The sequence below is a fragment of the Pogona vitticeps genome, chromosome 1, assembly GCF_051106095.1.
Source record: "Pogona vitticeps strain Pit_001003342236 chromosome 1, PviZW2.1, whole genome shotgun sequence".
In the NCBI taxonomy this organism is placed as follows: Eukaryota; Metazoa; Chordata; class Lepidosauria; order Squamata; family Agamidae; genus Pogona; species Pogona vitticeps.
The window spans coordinates 81,492,084-81,515,945 of record NC_135783.1 but is presented as its reverse complement, the minus strand read 5'-3'; the positions used below and the strand labels follow the sequence as shown (position 1 = coordinate 81,515,945).

The 23,862-nt window shown below is 39.3% G+C and overlaps 1 protein-coding gene across 13 annotated transcripts in view; it reads right to left on the bottom strand.

Moving 5' to 3' along the window:
- Positions 1 to 23,862, bottom strand: part of MAP7 (microtubule associated protein 7) — a 140,404-nt gene that overhangs the window by 29,322 nt on the left and 87,220 nt on the right. For 5 of the 13 annotated variants that reach the window (XM_072996260.2, XM_072996262.2, XM_020779400.3 and 2 more), the window contains exons 3-7: positions 22,145 to 22,222; positions 12,395 to 12,558; positions 11,710 to 11,827; positions 10,680 to 10,766; positions 6,456 to 6,566 (exon numbers count right to left, since the gene is read on the bottom strand). In XM_072996260.2, the coding sequence (XP_072852361.2) occupies positions 6,456 to 6,566; positions 10,680 to 10,766; positions 11,710 to 11,827; positions 12,395 to 12,558; positions 22,145 to 22,222 (558 nt within the window). The remainder of the gene's footprint in view (positions 1 to 6,455; positions 6,567 to 10,679; positions 10,767 to 11,709; positions 11,828 to 12,394; positions 12,559 to 22,144; positions 22,223 to 23,862) is intronic. The other 8 variants (XM_072996265.2, XM_072996272.2, XM_020779413.3 and 5 more) reach the window with 2 other exon arrangements.

Here is a 23,862-nt window from a genome sequence, read left to right as displayed (position 1 = left end):
CAGTTCAGCTCATAATGATTCCAGTACGGTTCTCTTTTGCCAACAGCCACAGCTCAGATCGCATTTTGGAGAGCAGATCTGCAGACTGAATTTAACTGTTTTGGTATTTTCTTGTGGTTGGTTCAGAAGGTCATTCGTCCTTCTTGCTGCGGTATTTTCTTTTACAAGTCTCCTCGTGGCAAAAGTAAAATGGAACTGATTAACCAAAAAATGATCCATGCAATGAGAAATTAAGATTGCAGTCTCATTCCTTTGGGTTAGTCCGCACTGATCAGAATTGAACTTATTGGTTTGTAAAAAATACATAAAACAGGGCTGGATGTGCTGAATGTTACGAACTGGGACATTTCATTTAAGACAAAATCTACAGAATAACTTTTCATAAAATAAAGCAAAGGAAAGGGTAGTTGTACTGTAACAGAATAAAAAGGCTATCTCTGACAAATTCATAAAATGTGTTGGTTTTCCTAACTGTTCTGTCACACATTACAGATGGGCTCCTGGAACTGTCCCAGAGATGGAACAATTGGTGTCCATTTTGTGAGGAAATTACCTTTCTAAAATTAAGACTCTTGAAGTGGACCAGTCTGAGAAAGCTCACATTAACATATAGGAGCTAGTCTTTAAAGTGCCACAATGTTTTTGTCTTCTTCTTTATTTGATACGCTAAGCGAATACATCGTTAAATGAGGCAATCGCTAAGCGAGGCACCACTGTATGTCTATTAGCTAGTTTGGGGGGATGGAACACCAGCTAACTGAGCACCATTATCACTGAGTTGATATAAAAATTAAATAACAATGGAGCTAATATGCACCCTTGCTTCACACCATTATAGGTAGGAACTTTATCAGACAGGTGTTCTTCCTTGTTGCATCTAATTCTGAGGGTTGTATTTTCATGCAGCTTATACATAAGCAGCAGAAGGCGTCGATCTATTGTGGAAGACTCTAACTTATTCAGAGCCTTTCTGGTGAAATTAAATCAAAAGCTGATCTAAGATTGATAAAGATAGCAAATAGGGACCCTTGGGGTTTTTTAGAGTACTTATCTATTTGTTGCCTTAAGATAAGGGCATGATCCTGTGTAGATCTACTAGATCTAAATCCAGCTTGTTCACCTACCAAAACACTCTTGGAGTCCATCCAATCTATCAATTTCCAAGATAAATGTCTAGCATAAAGCTTACTAATTATGGGTTGTAAACTGATTGGCCTATAATTAGCTGGATTGTATTTCTTGCCTTTTTAATAAATGGGGATAATAATGGCTGTGCCCCATTCAGATGGCATGTGAGCGTTTTGGTCAATATAAGTGAAAAGTTTTGCCAGAATTGGGGCCCATCATTCACAGTTGTTCTTAGTAAGTTCAGGAGGAATACCATCACAACCCAGGGCCTTGCCAATTTTCAATTGGTTCACAAGGTCATTTATTTAAGAGATTGATACAAAGTGCCATTCTGGATAGGTTCGTATATAAATGACTCACATGAAATGAGGGATTGTCTCTTTTTGGCATAAAGCTCATGGAAGTGCGCTTCCCACACTCAAGCATTAATATAGCAGTCCGTCCTAACTGAAAGACTATTGGTAGTTAATGTTATGGATTCCCAAAGTGATTTCATATCTTTCCCCCTGATTGCTTTGGTGAGTTTTTTCCCATTCTATCTGTTGAGCTCTACTTTTTTTATTTAATTAATTTCTTATAGCCTTTCTTAAGTTGCAGCAGTTCCTCCACTTTCTTTGATGATGGATTTTTATTTTGTTTGAATTATGAAATTACCAGGTGTTTTTTTTTTTGCATCAATACACTCCTTATCAAACCAGTTATCAGACCTGTGCTTGATAGTACAGGTTTTTGTTGAGTTGTTTGTACCAGCTAAATCTACTAGTTTATTTATTAATGTTTCATACAGTGCAATTATGTTACTACTTCAACCTGCTTTGAGAAGGGTGGAATGGATCTTAGAGAACTGATTATTATTGAGTTGATTAGTAAAATAAATTGAGGCTTTTCCTGACCGTTTGATCCTGAAATTGGTTAGTCTCATCTCAGGATTCATAGGTAAGGCCTTCTCAACATGAATATGCCATTCTTGTAACTTTAGGTGCAATTTTAATGGCAGGTGATCACTATAAATCCTGCTGTCAATCACCAGATAGATCAGTGGTCCCCAACCTTGGGCCTCCAGATGTTCACAGACTACAACTCCCAGAAGCCTTCATCACCATCTCTCCTGGCCAGGATTTCTGGGAGATAAAGTCCAAGAACATCTGGAGGCCCAAGTTTGGGGACCACTGAGATAGATGACAGTATTCAATATGTTATGGCTGACAATCACGTAATCTATGATACTCATCCTTGTTCCCGACCAGAAAAAGAATTCCCCTGGTATGTCACCTGTAGTGCTTCCATTTAATATACAGTATGTAGGTCAAGCTGATAAACTAGCCCTGCCAGGTTAAGATCTGCATAATTACTGATGGTATCTTTAAAGAGGCACCTAGTGACTATGGGGGGAGTGTACTCCATCAGGAGGGCATAAGTTATAAACAGCATAAAGAGCCAAGTCATTTGTAGCTAATCTGACATTAAAATTGCCCCCAATTATCATTTGGGGGTCATCATTAGTTAACAAAAGCTTTTGAATATAGGATTCAAGGTCTTGGTGAATCTGTTTGATCTGGGCGTTCCATCTCTGGTGGTAAATATACATTGATGAACACCATTGCACTATGATTAAATTTGACCCTCACTATTGCAGCATATTGATCAAGGGAGGGAAATTTGGTCATTGTAATATGGAGCTTAGTTGAAACCAGTTTAAGAAGACTGCCCTTAGCTCTGCCCTTCTTTTCACTGGGAGGGCACTTATTTGATGGGCAGAGTAACAATTTACTTCAACTTCCCCTAGTGCCCAAGTCTCTTGCAGCGGTAAGATATCAAACTTAGAAAGATACTTGATAAAGAATTTGCAATTACTCTTTGCATTCCATCCTGCTATATTCCATGATAGAACAGAGATGGTGTCATTTATGTGTTTATGTCAGTCCATAAGATCAGGAGATGAGGGGGGATTCTGAATGTTAAGATTAAGAGGCGTAGCCATGTCGGTCGTACAAAGGTGGTGAATGTCTGTGTTGTGGTAGAGCAGGTTGAGATACAGTTTTTAAGTGGCTAAGATGGGTAGCCGTGACCTTCTCCTGAGTAGCTAATGTTCAAGGTTCGGAATCAAATGATTCTCATGAACTAGCCCCATACATGATATGACTTTTGCTGTTTTCAGTTTCTTTACTATCTAAGGAAATCAGAATCAGAATGTCCTGATGAGGTAGCATCTGGTGCTTAGAATCTTGCTTAGGTTCTCGTATCAAGCTGATATCATTACTTGCTGTTAGATATTGGTTGAAGGGTGCAGCTTTGGCTTGTAAGCCCGAGTCATCCGTTATTAGGTTACCTCTCAGTGATACGGTCTTATTACATAGGGAAGCAACACTAGTTTTGACTTCCATTTTGTTGTTAAGGTCAATCAAGGGAGCTTGAGTTTCCTCTCTGTTACAAAGGGGATTCCTGTGATCAGCTAACAGGGAAATCGTTAAGTTCTTTGCCTCTATCCTTATTGATTTCCCAGCATTAGAACCGAATCTAAAGTTGGAATCTTCTCTGGTTACTCTTGGAGGATTGCTCCCAGGGATCAAAGAAGGAGGCTTGATCCGTATGGGGGGGCAAAGCCATTGGTTCAGAAAAAACTCTCGAGGGAGTAATCTGAAATTTGCCCAGATAAGTTCTCATTTTTAAGAGAATGAGAGTGATCACAGCATGTTCAAAGGTGAGACAGACTTTTTTCTGACCATACTTATGTGGGAGCCATCGAATATTCTTGAGGTCTATCTTTTGTGCTTCTATATTGAACAGCTGACTCAAGGAGATCATCACTGATCTGTGTGTCTCCCATCTCTTTCTGTTGATGTTAATTGGAGCAATTTGTAATATCACCTGAGTGCTCTGAAAGATCTTTGAGGAGTTTGCCTCCCTTTTCAGTTGGGAAGCCAATTGTTGTGGAATTGGTTGCTGTATGCTGTCTTTGCTGCTAAATCTACCAACCGCCCTTTCTTTGTGTATTATCTGTTGATTGAAGAAGGGCCCAGAGCACTTTCAACTGAGTTCATTTGATTACAGACCCGTTGTAAATTTTCAAAGATGGCAATTACTGTTTGGGCTGTTAAGATACATTGTTCAGCTAGGAAGTTGGCATGGTTTCTTTCAGAGGAGAACCATACTTTCTTGGGGTGGGGGTGGGGTGCAAGGAGTAGAAATTGCAGATAAGTCACAAGCGCCTGATAGGGATGAGAAGGTTTCATTTCTCAACAATGCAAATCTGCTGTTAGTGATAATGCTGGAAGCTATAGGTAATGTAGAAAGGTTACTCACGGGGCAGTTGGATATTACAAACTCATCAGTCTTCAGTTGTTTCACCACCCTTGCAAGGGGCTGCTCCATGCTCGATCTGCAGGGATACTCCCCATACAGTTCAGCCCTTTCCTTTCAACAACTAGCTACCAAAAATCCAACTCAGAGTTACAAGTGTAGGAAAAACTCCTGGCTGCAATTAACCTTGATTGGAGGAATGGGAGTGACTAAGCCAGAGATAACAGCATCCAGTTAACTTAGCAGCAGCTCCAAGGTTTGTGAATAAGCATCTTAAACTCCCAACAACAAAATACTTTGACTCTGGATAATTATGTCTGTTGGCAGCGCTATGAACTTAACAGAATATCAAGATAAAACAAAATAAAACAAATAAAACAAACTCCACCACCATACCGTGGCTGCAAATGCACCCATCCGGAACTTGAACTCCTGATGCCAAGTATATTACAACAATTTGTTGCAAAATTATTAACACTGACCCATTTGTCTCTTATGATCACTGCGACAATGTATGGATTGTATCTATGGATTCAATAATATTATCTGGGGACATTCAGGCACATGTGCACATGCCCATCTTTTACTCGGGGAACCTTTTTTCCATCTTCATGAAAGTGCCAAATCCAGTAATATTTTGAGTCTGCTGTGCAAGCACAAAAACCTGTATTAAAATATTGCACTAGTCGCTGCACAACTGTTTATGACTTCACTAGATGTTGTTTGCATTAATTGTGCTGGATTTCCAGTAGCAAAAGACTCAATAATTGGAACTTGTGTTTTTTCTGGATCCTCAATAGAGCCTTTTGTTGATTTAATAATTTATATGTGTTATCATGGATCTGCAACACCCAACCTTCAAAGAAGAGTTAATTTTTTTTGAAAAAATTCTTTGCAAGTTTTAGTTAATTAGTATGGAAAAGAAAAAGCTATTGCCCTTAAAAAAACAATTTCTGATCAATTGTGCTTTGTTGCCTAAAAAGCTGTATAATGAGATTAGTCACCTCTCAGAGTATCTCAGATGAATTGTTAGCCTAGCATTGTTAGCCGAGCATTCACAGATGAATTGTTAGCCTAGCATTTAACACAGCATAGCACATACATGTTTCCAAACATGCAGAAAATCACACAAATACAGTAAACAAATCCCACACATTTTAAAAACAATCAGAGCCATCCTATGCATGGATTCTCTGGAATAAGTTCCATTGAGGTCAATGGGACTTACTACCAAGTAAGTGCACATAAGATTCCAGCACGTGTTTACCAAACACATGGGACTTTCCAACCAGTTTCACAATATAACCAAAATTCAAATACAATTTTTGATTACAAACATGTGTTTCTGCATTCAACCAAAGTATAATACTCCTTGGAAATATTTGTTAACATTAAAAGAACACATTTGATATCTACCGGTTTCTAAAGAGAGGGGAAAAGTTAACGTCTATGTGTAATAAAACTACTGAATAAACACAGAAGCCCATCATCCTTCTTTCCATTAAGAAACTCATAAAGAATGAAATATAACTTGAAATAAAGCCTCTCTCTAAAACAAAGTCAAGATATAAAATAGAGACAATGGACATTCAGGTTTTTAGCCAGCAATTAATCTTACATGGAAAAATTCAAAAGCTGTTTTGTTTTTTTGTTTCTTTAAAATGAGGAAATAAATAAAAACCAAATGAGTATGGTCAAGTGGTGATACAGGGAAAAAAACAGAATGAATTCCATGCACTATGGAGAAATGAACTGTTCTCTATTTCGCAAAATTCATTTACTAAAAAACCTGACAGAAGCACTGCTTTTAGCAATTACTGATTGAGGGAAGTTCTGATTTTTTTTTCAAATACGTGATTTTTTTTTTCTTGCCAAAATGTGGCCTTGTGTTTTAAGCCTTTTTTTCCTTTTCTCTAGTAATGTAAAGAAAATGACTCAAGATCTGCTGAGGTTTTGCACAATAAGTAAGTCAGAGTACAGAACATTTTTAGACCTTTTCTTTTCCACTGTTATTCTTTAAACTGTACCTCTGTCTGGAGAATTTAGTAATGTTGCAGATGAGGAGGAGAGCCGCTTGTTAATGACTGGATCAACATGTTTCGAAAGGTTCATTGTTGAAACAGATCTCCTGTCTGGATCTAAAACAAATGGAAATAATGCTAATTGACAGCCTACATGCAGCAATGCAAGTTCCTAGTCCTCTAGAAGGAAGTGTAAATAAAAGGTTTTTAAAAATCTATTGAATAATGCCTTAAAAGTAAGGTCTTTAGGAGTGACTAAAAGACTGGGCACAACATGATTTTGGTTGCAATCCTATACACAATTTCCTGAAAGTAACTCCAACTCAAATCAATAGGATTTACTTCTGAGCAGATATGTATAGGATTACACTGTAAATGTCAAGCTGAAGCCAACTTTCCATAGTTATTCATTCAATCAAGCAGCAATTTATATTTTTATGAGACAAATTTGAATGTACCAGCATAGAATAAACAAAATGAGATGTTCACTTTTATCTCATTGTGCTTATTATCAGAATGAAGAAGCTAGTCTTGGGGAAATGGAAAGTTATAGAGAGATATTACACTCAAACACAACCAAAATAAAAGGAAACAGAAATTTGAAAAATAAAACACTTTCTTATTGAGAAAGGTAACCTTGTGAACCAGGATGCTTCAGGATTCTATGTTCGGCTGAGAGAGTGGCAAAGAAAGAAAGAAAGAAAGAAAGAAAGAAAGAAAGAAAGAAAGAAAGAAAGAAAGAAAGAAAGAAAGAAAGAAAGAAAGAAAGAAAGAAAGAAAGAAAGAAAGAAAGAAAGAAAGAAAGAAAGAAAGAAGAAGAAAGAAAGAAAGAATGAAAGAAAGAAAGAAAGAAAGAAAGAAAGAAAGAAAGAAAGAAAGAAAGAAAGAAAGAAAGAAAGAAAGAAAGAAAGAAAGAAAGAAAGAAAGAAAGAAAGAAAGAAAGAAAGAAAGAAGAAGAAAGAAAGAAAGAAAGAAAGAAAGAAAGAAGAGAAAGAAAGAAAGAAGAAAGAAAGAAAGAAAGAAAGAAAGAAGAAGAAAGAAAGAAAGAAAGAAAGAAAGAAAGAAAGAAAGAAAGAAAGAAAGAAAGAAAGAAAGAAAGAAAGAAAGAAAGAAAGAAAGAAAGAAAAGAAAGAAAGAAAGAAGAAAGAAAGAGTGAGTGAGTGAGTGAGTGAGTGAGTGAGTGAGTGAAGTGAGTGAGTGAGTGAGTGAGTGAGTGAGTGAGTGAGTGAGTGAGTGAGTGAGTGAGTGAGTGAGTGAGTGAGTGAGTGAGTGAGTGAGTGAGTGAGTGAGTGAGTGAGTGAGTTGAAGTGAAAGATTAGGCTGACTCAGGACTCCTATAGATAAATCGTATAAAATGTAAGCCAATATCCAATAATTTTATCCAGTTAGCTCTTAACTAGTTTTTTGATCCAAACACACCCATATTTCTCTTTGTCTGTTTGTTAACATAGTGGCCAAAATACTGTTGCTTAGCACAGTACGTTGCAACCAGAGTAGGCCACTTAAAGTCATAAAAAACGTATGCAGGAGCTGGCTCACCAAATCCCCACTGATTCAGTGGGCCTACTCTAGTGTAACTTACTATTCTATACAACAAGATTTTGGCCACAGTATTTATTATGCTGTATAGTTATCTTGGATGTCGTCAACTGCCTTGGGTACTGCATGATATATTTAAATAAAAGGCAAATAAATACTTTGAGGTCGTTTTTCTCCCTGCTAGTATGGTTGACATCTTCTAAAAACCATCCACTACCAAAATTGCCAGTTGGGCAGGTGTTCTACAGTCCTATTTAACACAACCTCTTTCATAAAGCCTCATTTGCATATTTATGCACTCATTCCTCTGTTCTCCACTTTGTGGTATTTTCATTTCCACAGTTTTCTAGTCATCACAGTGTAGAATTTCTGGTATATTGTAATGCTACATTGCCATTGCTTCTTTAACATACAACAGCCCGGGAGAATTAGCTATTTCTGTATAAGAAAACAGTTGTCACTTTGCTCACAGATTGGACATTCTTCCTCTTTTTCTTAAAAATAGTTTTCCCCAACAAGCTACTCTTTGCAGAAAGTGATCACAGAAGCCAGAGAGGGAAAAAGTGGTCAGGAAAAAAAAACCCCAATAATTATTAGGAGGAGAGGCAGATGCAGGCATGTTTGGAAAGGCTACATGGTCTGAGGGAGTGTATAGGTGAGACAGAGGTTGCGTGCTGGGGCAAGAGGAAAGGGAGGAATGAAACCTAAGAATAATCACACTCCTCTTCCAATTCTGCAAAATAAGTAGCTGCACCATAGTGAGCATGTAATAGATATTTCAAGAGCACTGAACGATAGATACCCAATTTGAAAGGATTTACAAAGGGGAAGGAAAGAGAGGCAGAGACAGTGATAGTTTGAGCTTGGTTAAATAAGTCAATTATCTTGCAAAAGGTTTTTGAAATTGTTTCAGAGGCTAAAAAGCTAAAAATTTGAAAATACTGAACTGGAAGCCACACACACAAAGGACATATTTCAGGATGCTGAAAAACAGTAGCTGAAATCCAGAAGTATGTTTTAGGCAATGTAAAGCTCAAGATGTCATCAGTAATTTTTTTTTTTTTGGGGGGGGGGGAATAAAACCTTTCAAATTCCTTCTCCAAATATCCCAAGGCTCCAGTAGAATCCATTAGATCATTGGGTGGAAGGAAAGGGGGGGGGGAGTCTGAGACAACACATGAACACATTTATAAAAGCATGACAAAATATGAGTTGCCTATACATTATATTTTCTAATTTTCCCCCTGTGATACATCACACATGGGGCAGAAAAGAAGAAAAACATCCTCCCTTCTCATTTCCTTGATGCAGATGGCTCTAAGAATTATTTTACCTTGAACTTTGTTTTTATTGTCAAATAAAATGAGTTGCAATGGGTTATGTTATGACCCCTTGAAGTGGAGAATTTATGTATGGAAATATTTGAGCATTATTTGTCTAGGAGGATTGTTTGTTGAGCAACCTGCAGTTTGATTCAGATCCACTGATGAAGTATTTACTATATGGGGAAGGAGTCAAGGGACTCTCAATACTATTTGTGGGTGCATTAGCACTAAGAATGCCCAAATCATCTCTGACATTCATTAGAACTGATCAGAAATTCTGTGGCACACAGTCTGCAATAGACATCAGATGCTAGGCAACAGAAACAAAAGATTCTAAAGATAAGATCCCACTAAACAAAGACATTGAATGGGTTTCAGAATTGGAATCTTTGGTTCCATTGTGTCTAAATGAGAAACTAGATTTTCTTCTATTCCTTTAGTGTAAGATCTAGAGAGCTGGGATTTTTTAAAAAAATTCCTTCCCCTTTCTTATCCCAGGTATTTCAAGATAAAATGACCCTTGAATATAATTGTCACCCTGCAGCTGTATACAACCCTGGTAGGAAGAATAAAATTCACAGACTAGAACCCTGTTCGTGTTTGTGTACGCTTTGCATAACTTGCCGTGGGTATTGTGGCTAATTGATGAGGTGTCAGGGCATGTCTTGCTTGCATCCCTGGTCATGCACTTGATTATGCAACCAAGATTTGCCCTAGCATCTTGTCAATTAACTACAATTAGCTATGGTGAATTACACAAATGCAAATACCAATAGGATTCTGGCCATTTCCTTTCCATTTTCATGCACTTACTCTGAGTGAATTAATTTGGAGACTCCCAAAAGAAATTTTTGCAGACTGCTTTTTCTGTGTAAGTAAATTAAGGCAATTCCTTTCATGCAGTGTACAATTAAGTCAATGTGCATATAATTTGTTATATTTACTATACATAAATACATTCATGTGTTGTTTCTTTATATTTTTTATTGTTTTATGAAGAAGGAATATTAATAAGCCAAAACACAGTGCACTTTTTAAAGACTGTGTTTTTAAAGAAGTTTCCCAGCACCCTGAGATAAGTGTTGTCTGTACATTTTTGAGGTAAAAAGGAACACTAAATACTTTACATGCACTGAATGAAATTATACATTTTCCTTTAAAAAGTTGTGCCACATTCTTTTAGTCACCCAAGCGACACTCAGTAAATTTGAGGAAGATAGCGGGGGCTATCAGCTCTATGCTATGCGGCAAATGTTAGGCATGCACAGTGTCTAATAAGGGATGGTTTAGTTACTGAAGTACTGATCCTATTCTGAAGAGACAACTACTGGTGACAAAAATCAACAAACCACAGTGATTTATGTACCGGGTTTTCTAGCACCACCCAGAGGTCTGAAGTGGTACTCCAAGCCTGCTAAATCGAGAAAGGTGAATGATGATTCAACAAAATAACCTAGAAACAGAATGCAAGACAATGATTTTAAAAAGAAAAGAAAACACAGCAAACAAGTTATACAGAGAGAAGCAAAGAGAACAGGTAGAACATTGCTATGAAAAAGCAGCTATTTATTGATCTTTTAGCACAGTGAAAAGAATAATAATACGAAGCTGTGGTGCTTTGTAAAAACAATGATACACAAATTTGTTCATAATAATGAAGTAAACAACAAGTTTGCATAGAAGAAGTATATATATATATATATGTAAACTATACTAGCTACCATTTTGGAATAAAAGTGATCCATATTTATGCTTTTATCAATATACACACCCATAAGTTTTTTTTTTGGGGGGGGTTTAATAAAACAGAGATGAATCGTAATTCCATAATTTTCTTAATGCTTGATTTTTTTTTTCCAAAAATCCACTTTTTTCAGAAGTCAGGGAACACCACTAAGAGATTTTCAATATTAATTAATATTACATATGCTGGCAACATCAAACCCTTCCCAGAGATCACAAATTAAGGATTTAAAAAGCAATGAAATCTATTCCTGCTTTGATATACTCCTGAAACATATTCCTTGTTACTTATGTAATAATTCATCTGGTGTTCCCTTATACTCATATTTTAATACTATCTAACAAATACATGAGTTTAAGCACAGCTTAGACAGAGAGACTGTTGGTACACAGACAAAGCCACAGAGAAACAACAAAGCAAATTAAGGATAAATACAGATGAGGTTAAAAACAGCAAGTTGACCAAGGCTTGGTTTAATCTCCTTATTCTTGATTGTCCGACGTAAAGGTAAGATGCATGCACAGCTCAAGGTACAATGCAAGATTCAAATGAGATTCTATCTGCAAGGAGGCTTCCTCAGCAGAAACCCATGTACATACGTATTAACACAAAGACAGTGAGACAGACTGGGATAGCTGGCCTCCACTTTTACCTGTATTAATAACGCTGCTGCTTCTATGAAGGGTACCTCCCCAGGACCACCTATTTTGCTTTTGTTTTGGTTTCTGGCTCCTCTCGATTGTCCGGCGCACAACAGCTTCATGACGCTCCTAATAAGATAACAAAAGGCTAAGCCTGCTTGATCTAAAACAGCCCTGTGACAGTGTGGTCATTATTAATAAAATGTGCTCATGTTCGAAAACCCATTTTGAACGAGAAATGCTAAATTTCTTTACTCCATGTGTATTATTACCAGAAAATCAACAGCAGCCCTCAGTAGCTTCTTGCCTGTTCATAGTGGGAAGTATACATACAGGTGAGGTGCCTATAGAGACACTTGTGCTGTTTGGGATCCAAAACAAGGCTGTGAGAGCCTCCTTTCGTCTGGCAAGGTAGATGGTTGGTTTAGGTGGGACCATAATACTGCAGTTTGTTTCAAACAGTAGCCTCTCACTCTCCATTCAGTCGGCATGCAAGTCTTCCACTGATCAGCAAATGTAATTAATTCCATCCCCCTTTCCACATAGAAAGCCAAATACATTGCAGAATCACCCTGTAACAGGAATTTTCCTAAACCAACTATCCATCCAAACATGACCTCTTTGAAGTAAACTCGTTTTCACTGGTCCTAGTGGAAATGCATTGTCCCAGAAGATATCCTTGGAAAACTCACTTACCTTGTCCTCTTCTAATCGCTGCCTTCGCTTTTCCTCAACTGCAGCTCGCCTTCTCTCTTCTTTTAATCTCTGTTCTTCTAATTTCTTTCTACGTTCCTCGAGATGTTTCTCATAATGTTGCCTTGCTCTCTCTTCTTTCTCTAACCAGGCCAGTTCTCTTGCCGCTAAACAGCAACAAATGAAAACTTATTCTAATTTTGATTGTTAAGTAATATTCACCTGGCTAATATACAGAGGCCAAGAGTGGTGGTTTTCTTTATAAGACTTATTTATAGCAGCTCATCCAAATTAAACCAAAGGAAGGTAATATGCTTTTATATACGTACACAAAAATATTAAATATGTATCACCACCCAGCATAGAGAGAGGTATTTCCTGATGTTTCTTGGACTCAACAGTATACAGCTTTACAATGGTTTTGTGTTTGGCCACAAACAATAGTATTCAATTCAGGAGCACAGATTTATTTAAAATATTTATTTGAGGTAGTTATTATTATTATTATTATTATTATTATTATTATTATTATTATTATTATTATTATTATTATTATTATTATTATTATTATTATTATTATTATTATTATTATTATTAATTTGATTTGTACCCCGCCTATCTGAACCAATGGACCACTCTAGGCAGCTTCCAACATAAAATTTAAACAATAAACACAGCAAGTGCAGAAATAATACAAAACAACTATAATATAAATAGAAAAACTAAGAAGAAAAATAATAAGAAGAAAATCAAGAGTTGACTAGAGGGAAGGCCTGGGTGAAGAACCATGTTTTTAGTTGGATTTTAAAGATGCTCAGCGTAGGGGCCGCACAAATCTCCAGAGGGACATTGTTCCAAAGGCGAGGAGCCACCATTGAGAAGGCCCAGTTTCGTGTCTTCTCCATCCGGGGCTCTCTCGGCGTCAGGCTCCTCAGCCTCACCTCCTGGCTCGCACGGGTGATCCGGGTAGACCTTGGTGGGAGTAGGGACTCCGCCAAGTATCGAGGTCCCAAACCGTTTAGGGCCTTATAAATAAGCATTAAAACTTTGAAGTTGACGTGGAAACAGATGGGCAGCCAATGCAATGCGGTCAGCATTGGAGAAATATGATGGTGTTTTCTCACTCCGGTAAGGAGTCTGGCCGCAGCATTCTGCACCACCTGAAATTTCCGCATCAGCCTCAAAGGCAGTCCCACGTAGAGCGCGTTACAGTGGTCTAATCTTGAGATTACGAGCGTATGTACCAAGGTGGTGAGCACACCCGTGTCAAGGTAGGGTCGCAGCCGGGCAATCCATAGTTTTAAATATAATTATGTGTTTTGTTATTTATTAATACCATCTCTTATGATGTTTGCTTTCTAGTTGTGCCTTTTGTGTTGTTTTAATTGACTGTGAGCCACCTCTTATAGGGAAAAATGACATTAAATAAGTAAGTAAGTACTGAAAGCCTCTGAGAGGATGAGGTAAACACAATACAATACACTTCTATTTCCCAGTATATGTTATCTAGGCTGATCAAAGCAGTTTCCACCCCCAGTTCTTAGCCTGAAACCAAAGTCCATTCTGAAAGCTAGTGAAGCTGTACAGCCATCAAACACTCCACTGCCTTGCCAAAGAATAGTGAAAAGTTATAAAAGATAAGGAAAAATGTATTTCACCCTACCCTCCTTCCCCCATTACCTAATGACCTTGGAGAGAGAATTGCCTTAACCTTTTGCTTAATATGCTTTTTTTTTTGCCTAGACATTTTTCGGCCTCAGCAAAAAATCACTAAACTTTGATTTTTTGGCTGACCTTACTGTGTTATTTTTGTTTTTTTACTTTGAATTTGAGTTTAGTTAATAAAAGTGGACAAAATTAATAGACAGCCACCATGTTCAAGGCTTCCACATAGTGAATGGGCAGCCCCAGAACCCTTGGAGTCTCAATGGACATCAATCTCACAGTCAGGCAACTGGATGAGGATGGGCTGAACTGGGAGTTGGGACTGAATAGGCATACCAGAAAAGCACAGTCTTCAATAGAGATAGGGGTATTCATATTCTGCACTATCATCCTATCGCTCCGGAGGTTGCGATTGGTGAGCCACTCCTGGCAGGAGGTGGGACAACAAGCCTCTCTGCCAGGTCGAAGAGTGGCTCGCCAATCACAAGCTCTGGAGTGATAGGATGCTAGTGCAGAGCCCGTGGCAGCAGCAGATCGGTGAGTGGACCATCCAGCACCATGGGGCCGGACCCTTGTTATCACCACCTCTGTGGAGGTATTCGTATATGAATACCCCCATCTCTAGTCTTCACTCCAATCTGTCTCTACCGTTTAAAAGTTTATAATGCCCAGTGTGGGTTTTTTTTTTAGCTGACCTACTGAAGACTCAGAATTGAAAGGTGGTCTGGGACCCCCAGAACATGGGCATTGCTAGCAGTTACTGAAACTTTCAGGTGACCTGGGGCAGCTGCTGGGGGCTGGTGGATGTACAGTGGACCCTTGACTTACAGACGGCTTGACTTACAGACTTTTTGAGTTACAGACTTCTCTGGCCGCAAAATTTAGGTTTGACTTGCAGACTGAGATTTGACTTACAGACCAGAAAAAAACCAAAATGGAACAAAAACGGCCTGTTACGGGATTAATCGGTTTTCAATGCACTGTAGGTCAATGGAGACTTGACCTACAGACTTTTTGACTTGAGAACCGCCTTTCAATACGGATTAAGTTCTCAAGTCACGACCCCACTGTACCACTTCATGTCAAGATTATCTCTACAGACCTGATGGGGTCCTGCACAGTATACCGTACTTCACTATGTAACAATGGTAAATGCTGCTCTTGCTTGCTTGAAGCAGCATTAGCTTTGACATTAGTTGCCTAGACCATGGAGTGTGACAGCCTCTTATTGGGGTGGTAAAGGGCATTGTAACGTATCCAGTTTTGATGTAATGGCGCCTGCATGTCTGAATATCATATGGGAGATCCCCTCAAGATATATTGGTAAGGAAAGACTGCCAAGAGGCCTAACTCAGGAGCAAGAAGTCTGGCCTTGTTGCCCAGGTGGTAGACAAAGTATGCAACAGCCATGTACCTATGTGGTACCCACATCCTGTGGCTCCAGATCAGCCTAACAGGTGGGTTGAGTCAGTTGGCCCATCTGATGGTTGACAAGTCATTTGGCACATGTATTCCTGCCCTCTGGGAGGCTAAGCCTTTCAGCTCTAACCAATGAAATTATGGTCATGTTTTTTTCTATCCTGAACCAGTGTTACATGTTATTTCTTCTCACTGACCCCACTTCTGTCCTTTGCTAGAGACACAAATACCTTCTTTACCCAATGAAACCAGTATCATTTACTCCACCTGGCACTGATTCTCCAGGTAAAGGTCTTCTTCGTTGCTGATGACCTGAGCCTTTCAACTGGAGATCAAACCTGTGGCCTTTTTCTGCCAGCAAAAAGGTGTTCTACCATGGAACAAGGGACCCACCTAAAGTATACAATTCTGTTTCTAGGATTTTACTCATAGTTCATTAGCTGTAAGAATTTAACATCAGAAAATTTCATTCCCCCCCCCAAGAGTGATGAGAGTTCTAGTCTTTTCAAACAGACACATTACAGTACTTATTTTTTTAAATGATCTAAACTGTATTTATTACAAAACTGCTAAAAGAAAACCTTTGTCCAAATATTTATAATCACATGGATATTGAATCATTATGCTGTTCTATCTTTCAAGCCAAAACAAAAAGTTTATATTCTAGAAGTAATGGGTAGACATTTGCATTTCATTCAACAAAAGACCATGCCCACAACATGAGATCATTTCATTGATAGTATACCTCATCCCACAAATGATGTGTGCATATGGCTGTATAATGAGAGGAAATACAGCCAAATATGGTGCTACCCTTTAGGATATACATACAGCAGCTGAGAAATAGCCCCACTACATGAATACATAAATTATAATTCTCAGGATTTTCATCGCCCAACAGAGGATAACATGATATCTGGTGCATGAATGTGTAGTATTTTTGCTTCCATTCCAATAGTGGCACTTCACAAAAAAGAAAAACAAAGAAAAGCTTTTAAAAAGCTAAAAAAGTAATGAACGGGGCTATGACTTTCCTGGGCCAATCTGCCTTTCCCTTTCACTGGTACCATCAATCGGTGGCTTGCCAGCTTTTGCACAGTCTCTGTGCATGGTGAAAAGCCAAAATGTCTCTCCTGAGGCTTAGTTCTCAACAGTAACAGATTTAAGATAAAATATGCTTACATTTTAGCCTATCCTTTTGCCAGAACTGGAATTTGACCCGTGAGAACTTCTCTGAAATTGAATTCAGTCTTTAGACTGAAAGACGTTCCTTAACCTTTCATATAGAACCGTGGTTCCTGAGCTTGGGTAACCCAGGTGTCCTTGGACTGCAACTTCCAGAAATCTTGGCCAGCACAGCTGGTGGTGAAGGCTTCTGGGAACTGCAGTCCAAGAACACCTGGTTGCCCAAGGTTGGGAGCCACTGATACAGAACAAACACAGAGCCGATATTTGGCAGCTGCTGCAGTTTTTGAGAACATGATGAATAATGGACAAAACAGTTTGGTTCTGAGTAGTGAGCACTTTTAGAAGGTGACCCCTTGAATTACAGTTGCTAAAATATATAAAGCAACTTGATAGAAATCCTATCTAAATTTTTACCACACCTCACTGCCTTGCCAACAAGGGACCATTTCTATACATATATCATAGATTTGATGGCAAGACATGGATTGTGCTATGAATGCCAATAAAAGATTCTGATTATTAAAATTAATGAATTGCCCTTTGCATGTTCAGGGAGCTTTTTGGAAGGGAAGAAGTTAAAATCTCAACTGTTCTGGATGAACTGAAGCATAACACAACATTAGTAAGATGTGTATTCCAACTGTGGAAATATGTGTATTAGTTTGTTTCCCAATAGTGAGATAGCATACAAAGAAGTACTGCTTGTTTCATGAGTACAGAAATAATAGTTTAATATAGCACTTCCATGGATATTTATAGATTCTAATCCAACCTGTCCGATCACATGAAACTGTGATATGTATCCAGCTTTATGAAGTATGATACCTTTAAACACTTGATGCACTGAAGATTCCACATCAGATCTTGGAAGCCCCTTCTGTATCAAATAGGTACAAATTAGGGATGGGCACTTTGTGATAAGTTTCCTGACCGGCCCTTCCCCGCCTCCCTGAGCAGCCAACCACTTTGGTGTGGAGGTGGGATGGGGAGTCTCCCTGCTCAGCCGATGAGTGGTCAGTTGCATGGGAAGGGCCAGTCTGGTTCTTTCTGGGATTGATGTGATGATGATGACACAACTGAGTTCTGCAGAGAGCTCAGTAAGTGGCCTGGCCAGATCTGGGGTGGGGGCAGGATTGGGCCACCACAGCATTCATATTCATTTCCCCAGGGAAACAAATATGAAATGCCATTTCTAGTACAAACTCAAGGACAGGTCCATCTAAAGATTGGAAACCAGCAGAGTTTAATTCTGCATAATAAATGCTCCTTTCGAGTGACCAATAAACTTTCTTTAGAAAATGAGATAAACTTTTTAATTGGGACATGTTTAACAAAACACCTGTCTCCATAGAATGTTCCTTCCATGATTTAGTGCTTAGACTTATTTTGGGTGGAAAACTAGAGTATTCTGTTCTCATTGAATGCCTGCCAATTTGCAGTCGGGGAAAAATTGCCCTGCATCAAAATTTATAGAGACAGGGCATCAGCACTTGCATGCTAAATGAAGTGTTACAAGATGCCACAACTCTTTCAGTGTGCTGAGGTTGACTGAGTATTTTTAGAATTCCAGAGTGCATAAACAATTATCTGCTATTTCAGCTCCTTATAGGAAAGCGGAGCAAGTACAAATGTGGAAAACCAGTTCACACAAAATAAAGATGATGTCATCTGCTATTTTTTTTCTGAACAAGGAAGGTGAAAGTTGATTTGAACACTTTTAAACAGCATATCTGGAGGCACTTTATCCTGGTCTTATGAATGCTTTAAGAACCTTGAGAACAGTTCTTGCGCTTCAAATTTCAGGCAAATTCTTGCCTACAGAGTTCTTGGGGTCAAAATACGACAGACAGGTCACGTATTGCTTCCTTTTCCAAGTCCTAACTTTGCTTCACTCATTCCGGGATCCTGGTTCATTCCTTCAAATTTAGACCAGGCTGCTCAGCTAAATCTTGACTTTTCGGGTTTCAGCAGTAGCTACAATACAATAAAGGAAACTGCCTAAGGGAGAAGTTTTTTTTAAAAAATGATGCCTATAAGCACTTAGGTTCACTTTGTTGATCAACAAATGAATAAATATGGGATAGAGCTCATAGGTTAGCGGAAGTGCATAGCAGCTAGAGGGATCAACAGCACTAGGAGCCTGAGTCCTCTGCTTCACAGGGGCAGTCTCATGGCAAAGAGGTGAACTAACATGACCCCATCCATTGGCCAAACTTGAGAGCATTCCCTGCCCCTTTCCTGGCAAGAAAGAACACTTGGTTCCAATCAGGCCATGAGCAAGCTCACCTGCCACCTGAAACTGAAAGAGTGATGCACCAACTATACTGTTGCAACACTAATGTAAATGGAAGAAGGAAGGAGGAACCTTGTTAATATCATAATGCTTATCTGTGTGCTTTCTGAGACCAATGCAATTATGTTTTATGTCCTGATATAAAGCCATATTATCTAATTAGATTGTGAAATAATTAGATTCCGTTGCTTTCTGTTCCATTTCAAATATTAAAACAAATGTAAACAGGGTCAGTTACAGGTAAATGTACTGTGCCATTATAATCTATTTAAAATTATAACAAACTAGCTGATACCATATTGAGGATGTCATTTTTCATAAAATTAAGAGTTTTTTGCATTCATGAAAGGTAGAAAGAAAAACTAAAAATGCCAAGCTGTCTTTAGCTCCTCTTTCTCACTTGCAGTCCAGATGCTTCTAAGCAGGCCTGCAGTTTTGAAGAGCAAATGAATGGCTAAAGGTACAGTGCTGCTGGATGTTTAAAATACATCCAGCTGCCAAACTCACTGTACTTCTATGAAAGGGCTTAGAACTGCCACGGAAATCTCATATTGTCTCAGAAAACTGTAATCTCCAAGGAAATTAATGGACACTGTGATAAATAAACTAGCTTGATATAATTATGTTTGTTCTCCTTTGCATGGAAAGCATTCCCATCAGAGAACAGCCTTCTGAAAAAAAAGAAAACCACCCTTCTCAGTATGAAAACTGTCAACTTGCCATGTTTTAAATAGCTGATAACAGCGGATAATAGCAGCAGTGCATTTACCTTCAGCTGATCCTGTTGATGTTTCTTTATTTTGGCATTTGTGATGGAACAAAATGCAAAGCAACCTAATTATTTCACATTCTAACTAGACAATCTGCATGCTGCTACATTTAGACTATAAAGCAAATTTCCATTTGTTGCAGAATGCAGATTTAGAGGCAGAGAAAGTTGACAGAGAGACCTCTGAGAGCAGAACGCAGTCTGTTTCCCATGCCAACAACTCCCTGTATGACATTCAATATTACAAGATATAATAAAGGCCAGTAGTTTAGATGGCTTTTAAAAGGAATGGGACAAATTTATAATGGATAAGTATACTATCGTAGCTATAACAGCTATAATAGGAGCTATATGCTATATGCTTGGTGAATAATGTGTAAAATGTCTGAACATATCCTACTTGGTATGAAGTACATATGGCCCTATCGACTTTATGAATACAGTGGTGCCTCACATTACGATCGTTTCATTTAATGACGAAATCGCATTACAATGAACTTTTTGCTATTGCAAAATGATGTTTCCTATGGGGGAATTTAGCTTTGCGATGATCGGTTCCCTGCTTCGGGAACTGATTCTTCGCAAAACGACGATTTTCCAACAGCTGATCGGCTGTTTCAAAATGGCCGCCGGGTAAATAAAATGGCTCCCCGCTGTGTTTAGGGACGGATTCCTCGCAAGACAGGCAGCGAAAATGGCCGCCCTATGGAGGATTTTCGCTGGACGGTGAGTTTTAAGCCCATCGGAACGCATTAAACAGATTTTAATGCGTTTCTATGGGCTTTTTAATTTCGCTTTATGATGTTTTCGTTCTACAGCGATTTCGCTGGAATGAATTAACATTGTAATGCGAGGCACCACTGTACATTAATACTTCCTTCACCCCACCTCACCCCTTGCCCCCTGGTATGTGGCCTCTTGAATGCTCCCCAAATGAGAAATAAATCCCTGGGTCAAAAAAAGGTGTGTCCCCCTCCATATTTATTACATTGAGAATTTTCCTGCCCTACAAGATACTCATTTAGGACAAAATAGCCTTTCTGATAATCTTCTTTGGATGCTTGTGCTCTTTGACACCATGGCCAAGTTTGTATTTTGGGTCTCTAACTTCTGGATTTGAGTGCAGTTAGGGTCCTATCAAGGCATTCATAAGGCATAGTATCACAATGTGTGTCAGTGTACGTCCAGATAACTAATTTCAGTATGTAGGATATAGCTAGCATAGACCATGAGAACAAGGCTTGGATTACTCCTCTCTGCCATATTTAGAGCCCCAAGAGTGAACCATAAATAGACATGGGATATTCGTATTTGTATCTTTGAGGATATGAATATTGGCACCACACGTGCCTGAGAAGTTCAGTTCCTCCCCCTGAACCAGCAGGTCCAATTATCAGTCACTGCGGTGCACACAGCTGGCATTGTTCCTGTTGCATCAATCACAGAAGTAGCACAGCCTGAGCTTCCCTGCCTCCTCGTGCAGCTGACCTATCTGGTGAAGAGGCTGGATGATGAGTCTCCCAGCTGAGCTGTTGAGCGGTCAGTTGCAGGAAGAGGCAGGGAAGTGTTGGCTGGGCTACTTCCATGGTTGGTGCAATGGGAATGATATTGGCCACACACACTGCCATCGTTTGTTTAGTCGTTCAGGCATGTCCGATTCTTCGTGACCCCATGGACCAGTGCACGTCAGTGCACGTAACCAGTAACTGGACCTGCCAGCTTGGGGGAGGACAGGGAATGGATTTCCCAGGCACCTGTGGTGCCAATATTCTATTTGTATCCCCAGGGACATGAATACAAATATCCCATGTCTAACCATAAGACATCTGTGAGCAGACTCCAGCTTAATGCTAGAGCTCATGAAACACCTGCATGGTAGAGCCACACTGGACATCAGGTGGTTCTTCTTAGGATTCTAAGGACTTCCCTTATGGCAAAAGGGGACATGTCTTAACTTCATTACATTCTCATACATTATGCTGCTTTACACATATGTGGAGCGGTTACAGCTCAAAGGGAAGGGCTATAGCACAGTGACCAAACTCACACTTCACATGTAGAATTCCCCATTCCAAATACAGCAGTGGTGTCGAACTGTGGCCCTCCAGATGTTCTTGGCCTTCAACTCCCAGAAATCCTGGCCAGCAGAGGTGGTGGTGAAGGCTTCTGGGAGTTGAAGTCCAAGAACATCTGGAGGGCCACAGTTCGACACCACTGAAATACAGCTAGGAAAGAATCCTACGAGAAACCCTGGACAGCCGCTACTGGTTGGAGTTGGCAATACAGGGGTGGATGGACCAATAGTTTGATGTCATATGAAGCAGCTTTCTACATTCTGTGATGTAAACATCAAACAAATGGCACGTTACAAACCATGAGAACTGTCAGCCAATTAGACAGCATAGTAAGTATGACTCACCTTGCAGCTTTTCCCGTTCCTCTCTCCGCTCTCGGGCAAGCCGCTGTCGCTCATCAACTTTCAGTACTGGTGCAGAGTCTGCAAAGTAATAGGTAATTGAAGGCATCATGTTAGAAAATGCAAGGTATTAAAATAAATTAACAGGCAAGTGAAAACCAGAAGCACACAAGAGGAATTTGCCCAGTTTAAGATTGAACACGAAGTTCTAACCTATTCTTCCCCTAAGTTCTTGTTTTAATGTATAGCACCCTTCTCCAGGAGGACAGCTTCAGATTTGTTGGAGGACACCTCCCAGACAATATAGACGGTAAGAGATCTAGACTAAAACATCTTGAGGTTTTCCTGATGGACAATTCTGATGTATGACAGAATTGATGTAAAGCATAGTCCTCAATAAGCATAGTCCTCAATAAGCATAGTCCTCAATAAGCTGAATGCTTAAAGAGTTTAACATCCTTAGAATAGTGAAATCCCTACATCAGAATGAAAAGTTCTAACCTATCCTTCCTTAAGCTTTTGTTTTCTATGGAAGCAAATCCAGTCATGTGAACCCCAACGGACAGTGTAACCTATGCAGACACTGGCCAGGATCCAGTACACACCTGCTTCTTTCAGCAGAACTGGGAGGGAGTAATCCTTCCTTTACCTTTCACCTCCACCCTGCCCTCTGAGGAGCCCCTGAAACCTGCTCCAAAGCTATTGTCCGGAGTAGGTGTCTAGGTGATGCAAAGGGCTTCAGGGTAAGATAGCCTTGTCATGTTAACAGTAGTTAGGTGGTGGCACAGAACTAGTTTTTTTTTTGTTTTTTTTTTTTTACTTATGCCTCGACAGTACTGTTTTATATCAAAAGCTGCATCAATGTTGTTACTATTACCAGACAAGTACGAGTGTTATCTAATAACAAGCCTTGGCTAAACAGAGAAGTGCGCCTTTTATTAAAAGCCAGAAATGCTGCTTTTCATTCTGGTGATGAACTACAGTACAGAGAGGCCAGAGCTAAACTGAAAAGGGGCATTAGGGATGCCAAAGCTACGTACAGCCAGAGAATTGAGCAACATCATGAGAGTTCTGACACTCATCGAGTATGGCATGGCCTACGACAAATCATGGGGCAGAGTAACAAAAACAGTCTGTGTAGCAGCAGTGATTTTTTGGCTGAGCAGTTAAATCAATTTTTCAGCCGTTTTGAGGTGGAAACAGGAACAACCATTATTCCAGCACCTACTGTCTATAATACATCACTAGAATCTACCATCAACAGACAACCACTAGTACTGCAGATTTCAGATGTGAGACGCGCTATCAAGAATATTAACGTTCGAAAGGCAGCTGGACCAGATGGAATCATGGGACGAGTTATTAGGAGCTGTGCTGCAAAATTAGCTGGAGTTTTTACGGATATTTTCAATCTATCCTTGTTGCAGTGTTCAGTCCCCACTTGCCTGAAGACATCTCTGCTCTGCACAACAAATGCCACTGAGATGGCTGTAAAGTTGACTGTGAGCCCAATGCATATGCCTAAGGAAACATAACTCTTCTCTGATTTATTTGTCACTGTGCCTGCCAAGTGCTATAAAAGAAGGAAAGGAAATGTACTGCTGGAGTGTTATACAATTGTACACGAAGCAAGGTCATTGCTTTAAGTAAAGCAAAATCTATGTTTCAGTCCTGGCAAGTAAGGGAAACAGAAGTAGAGACGATGTCCATACTTCAGATCC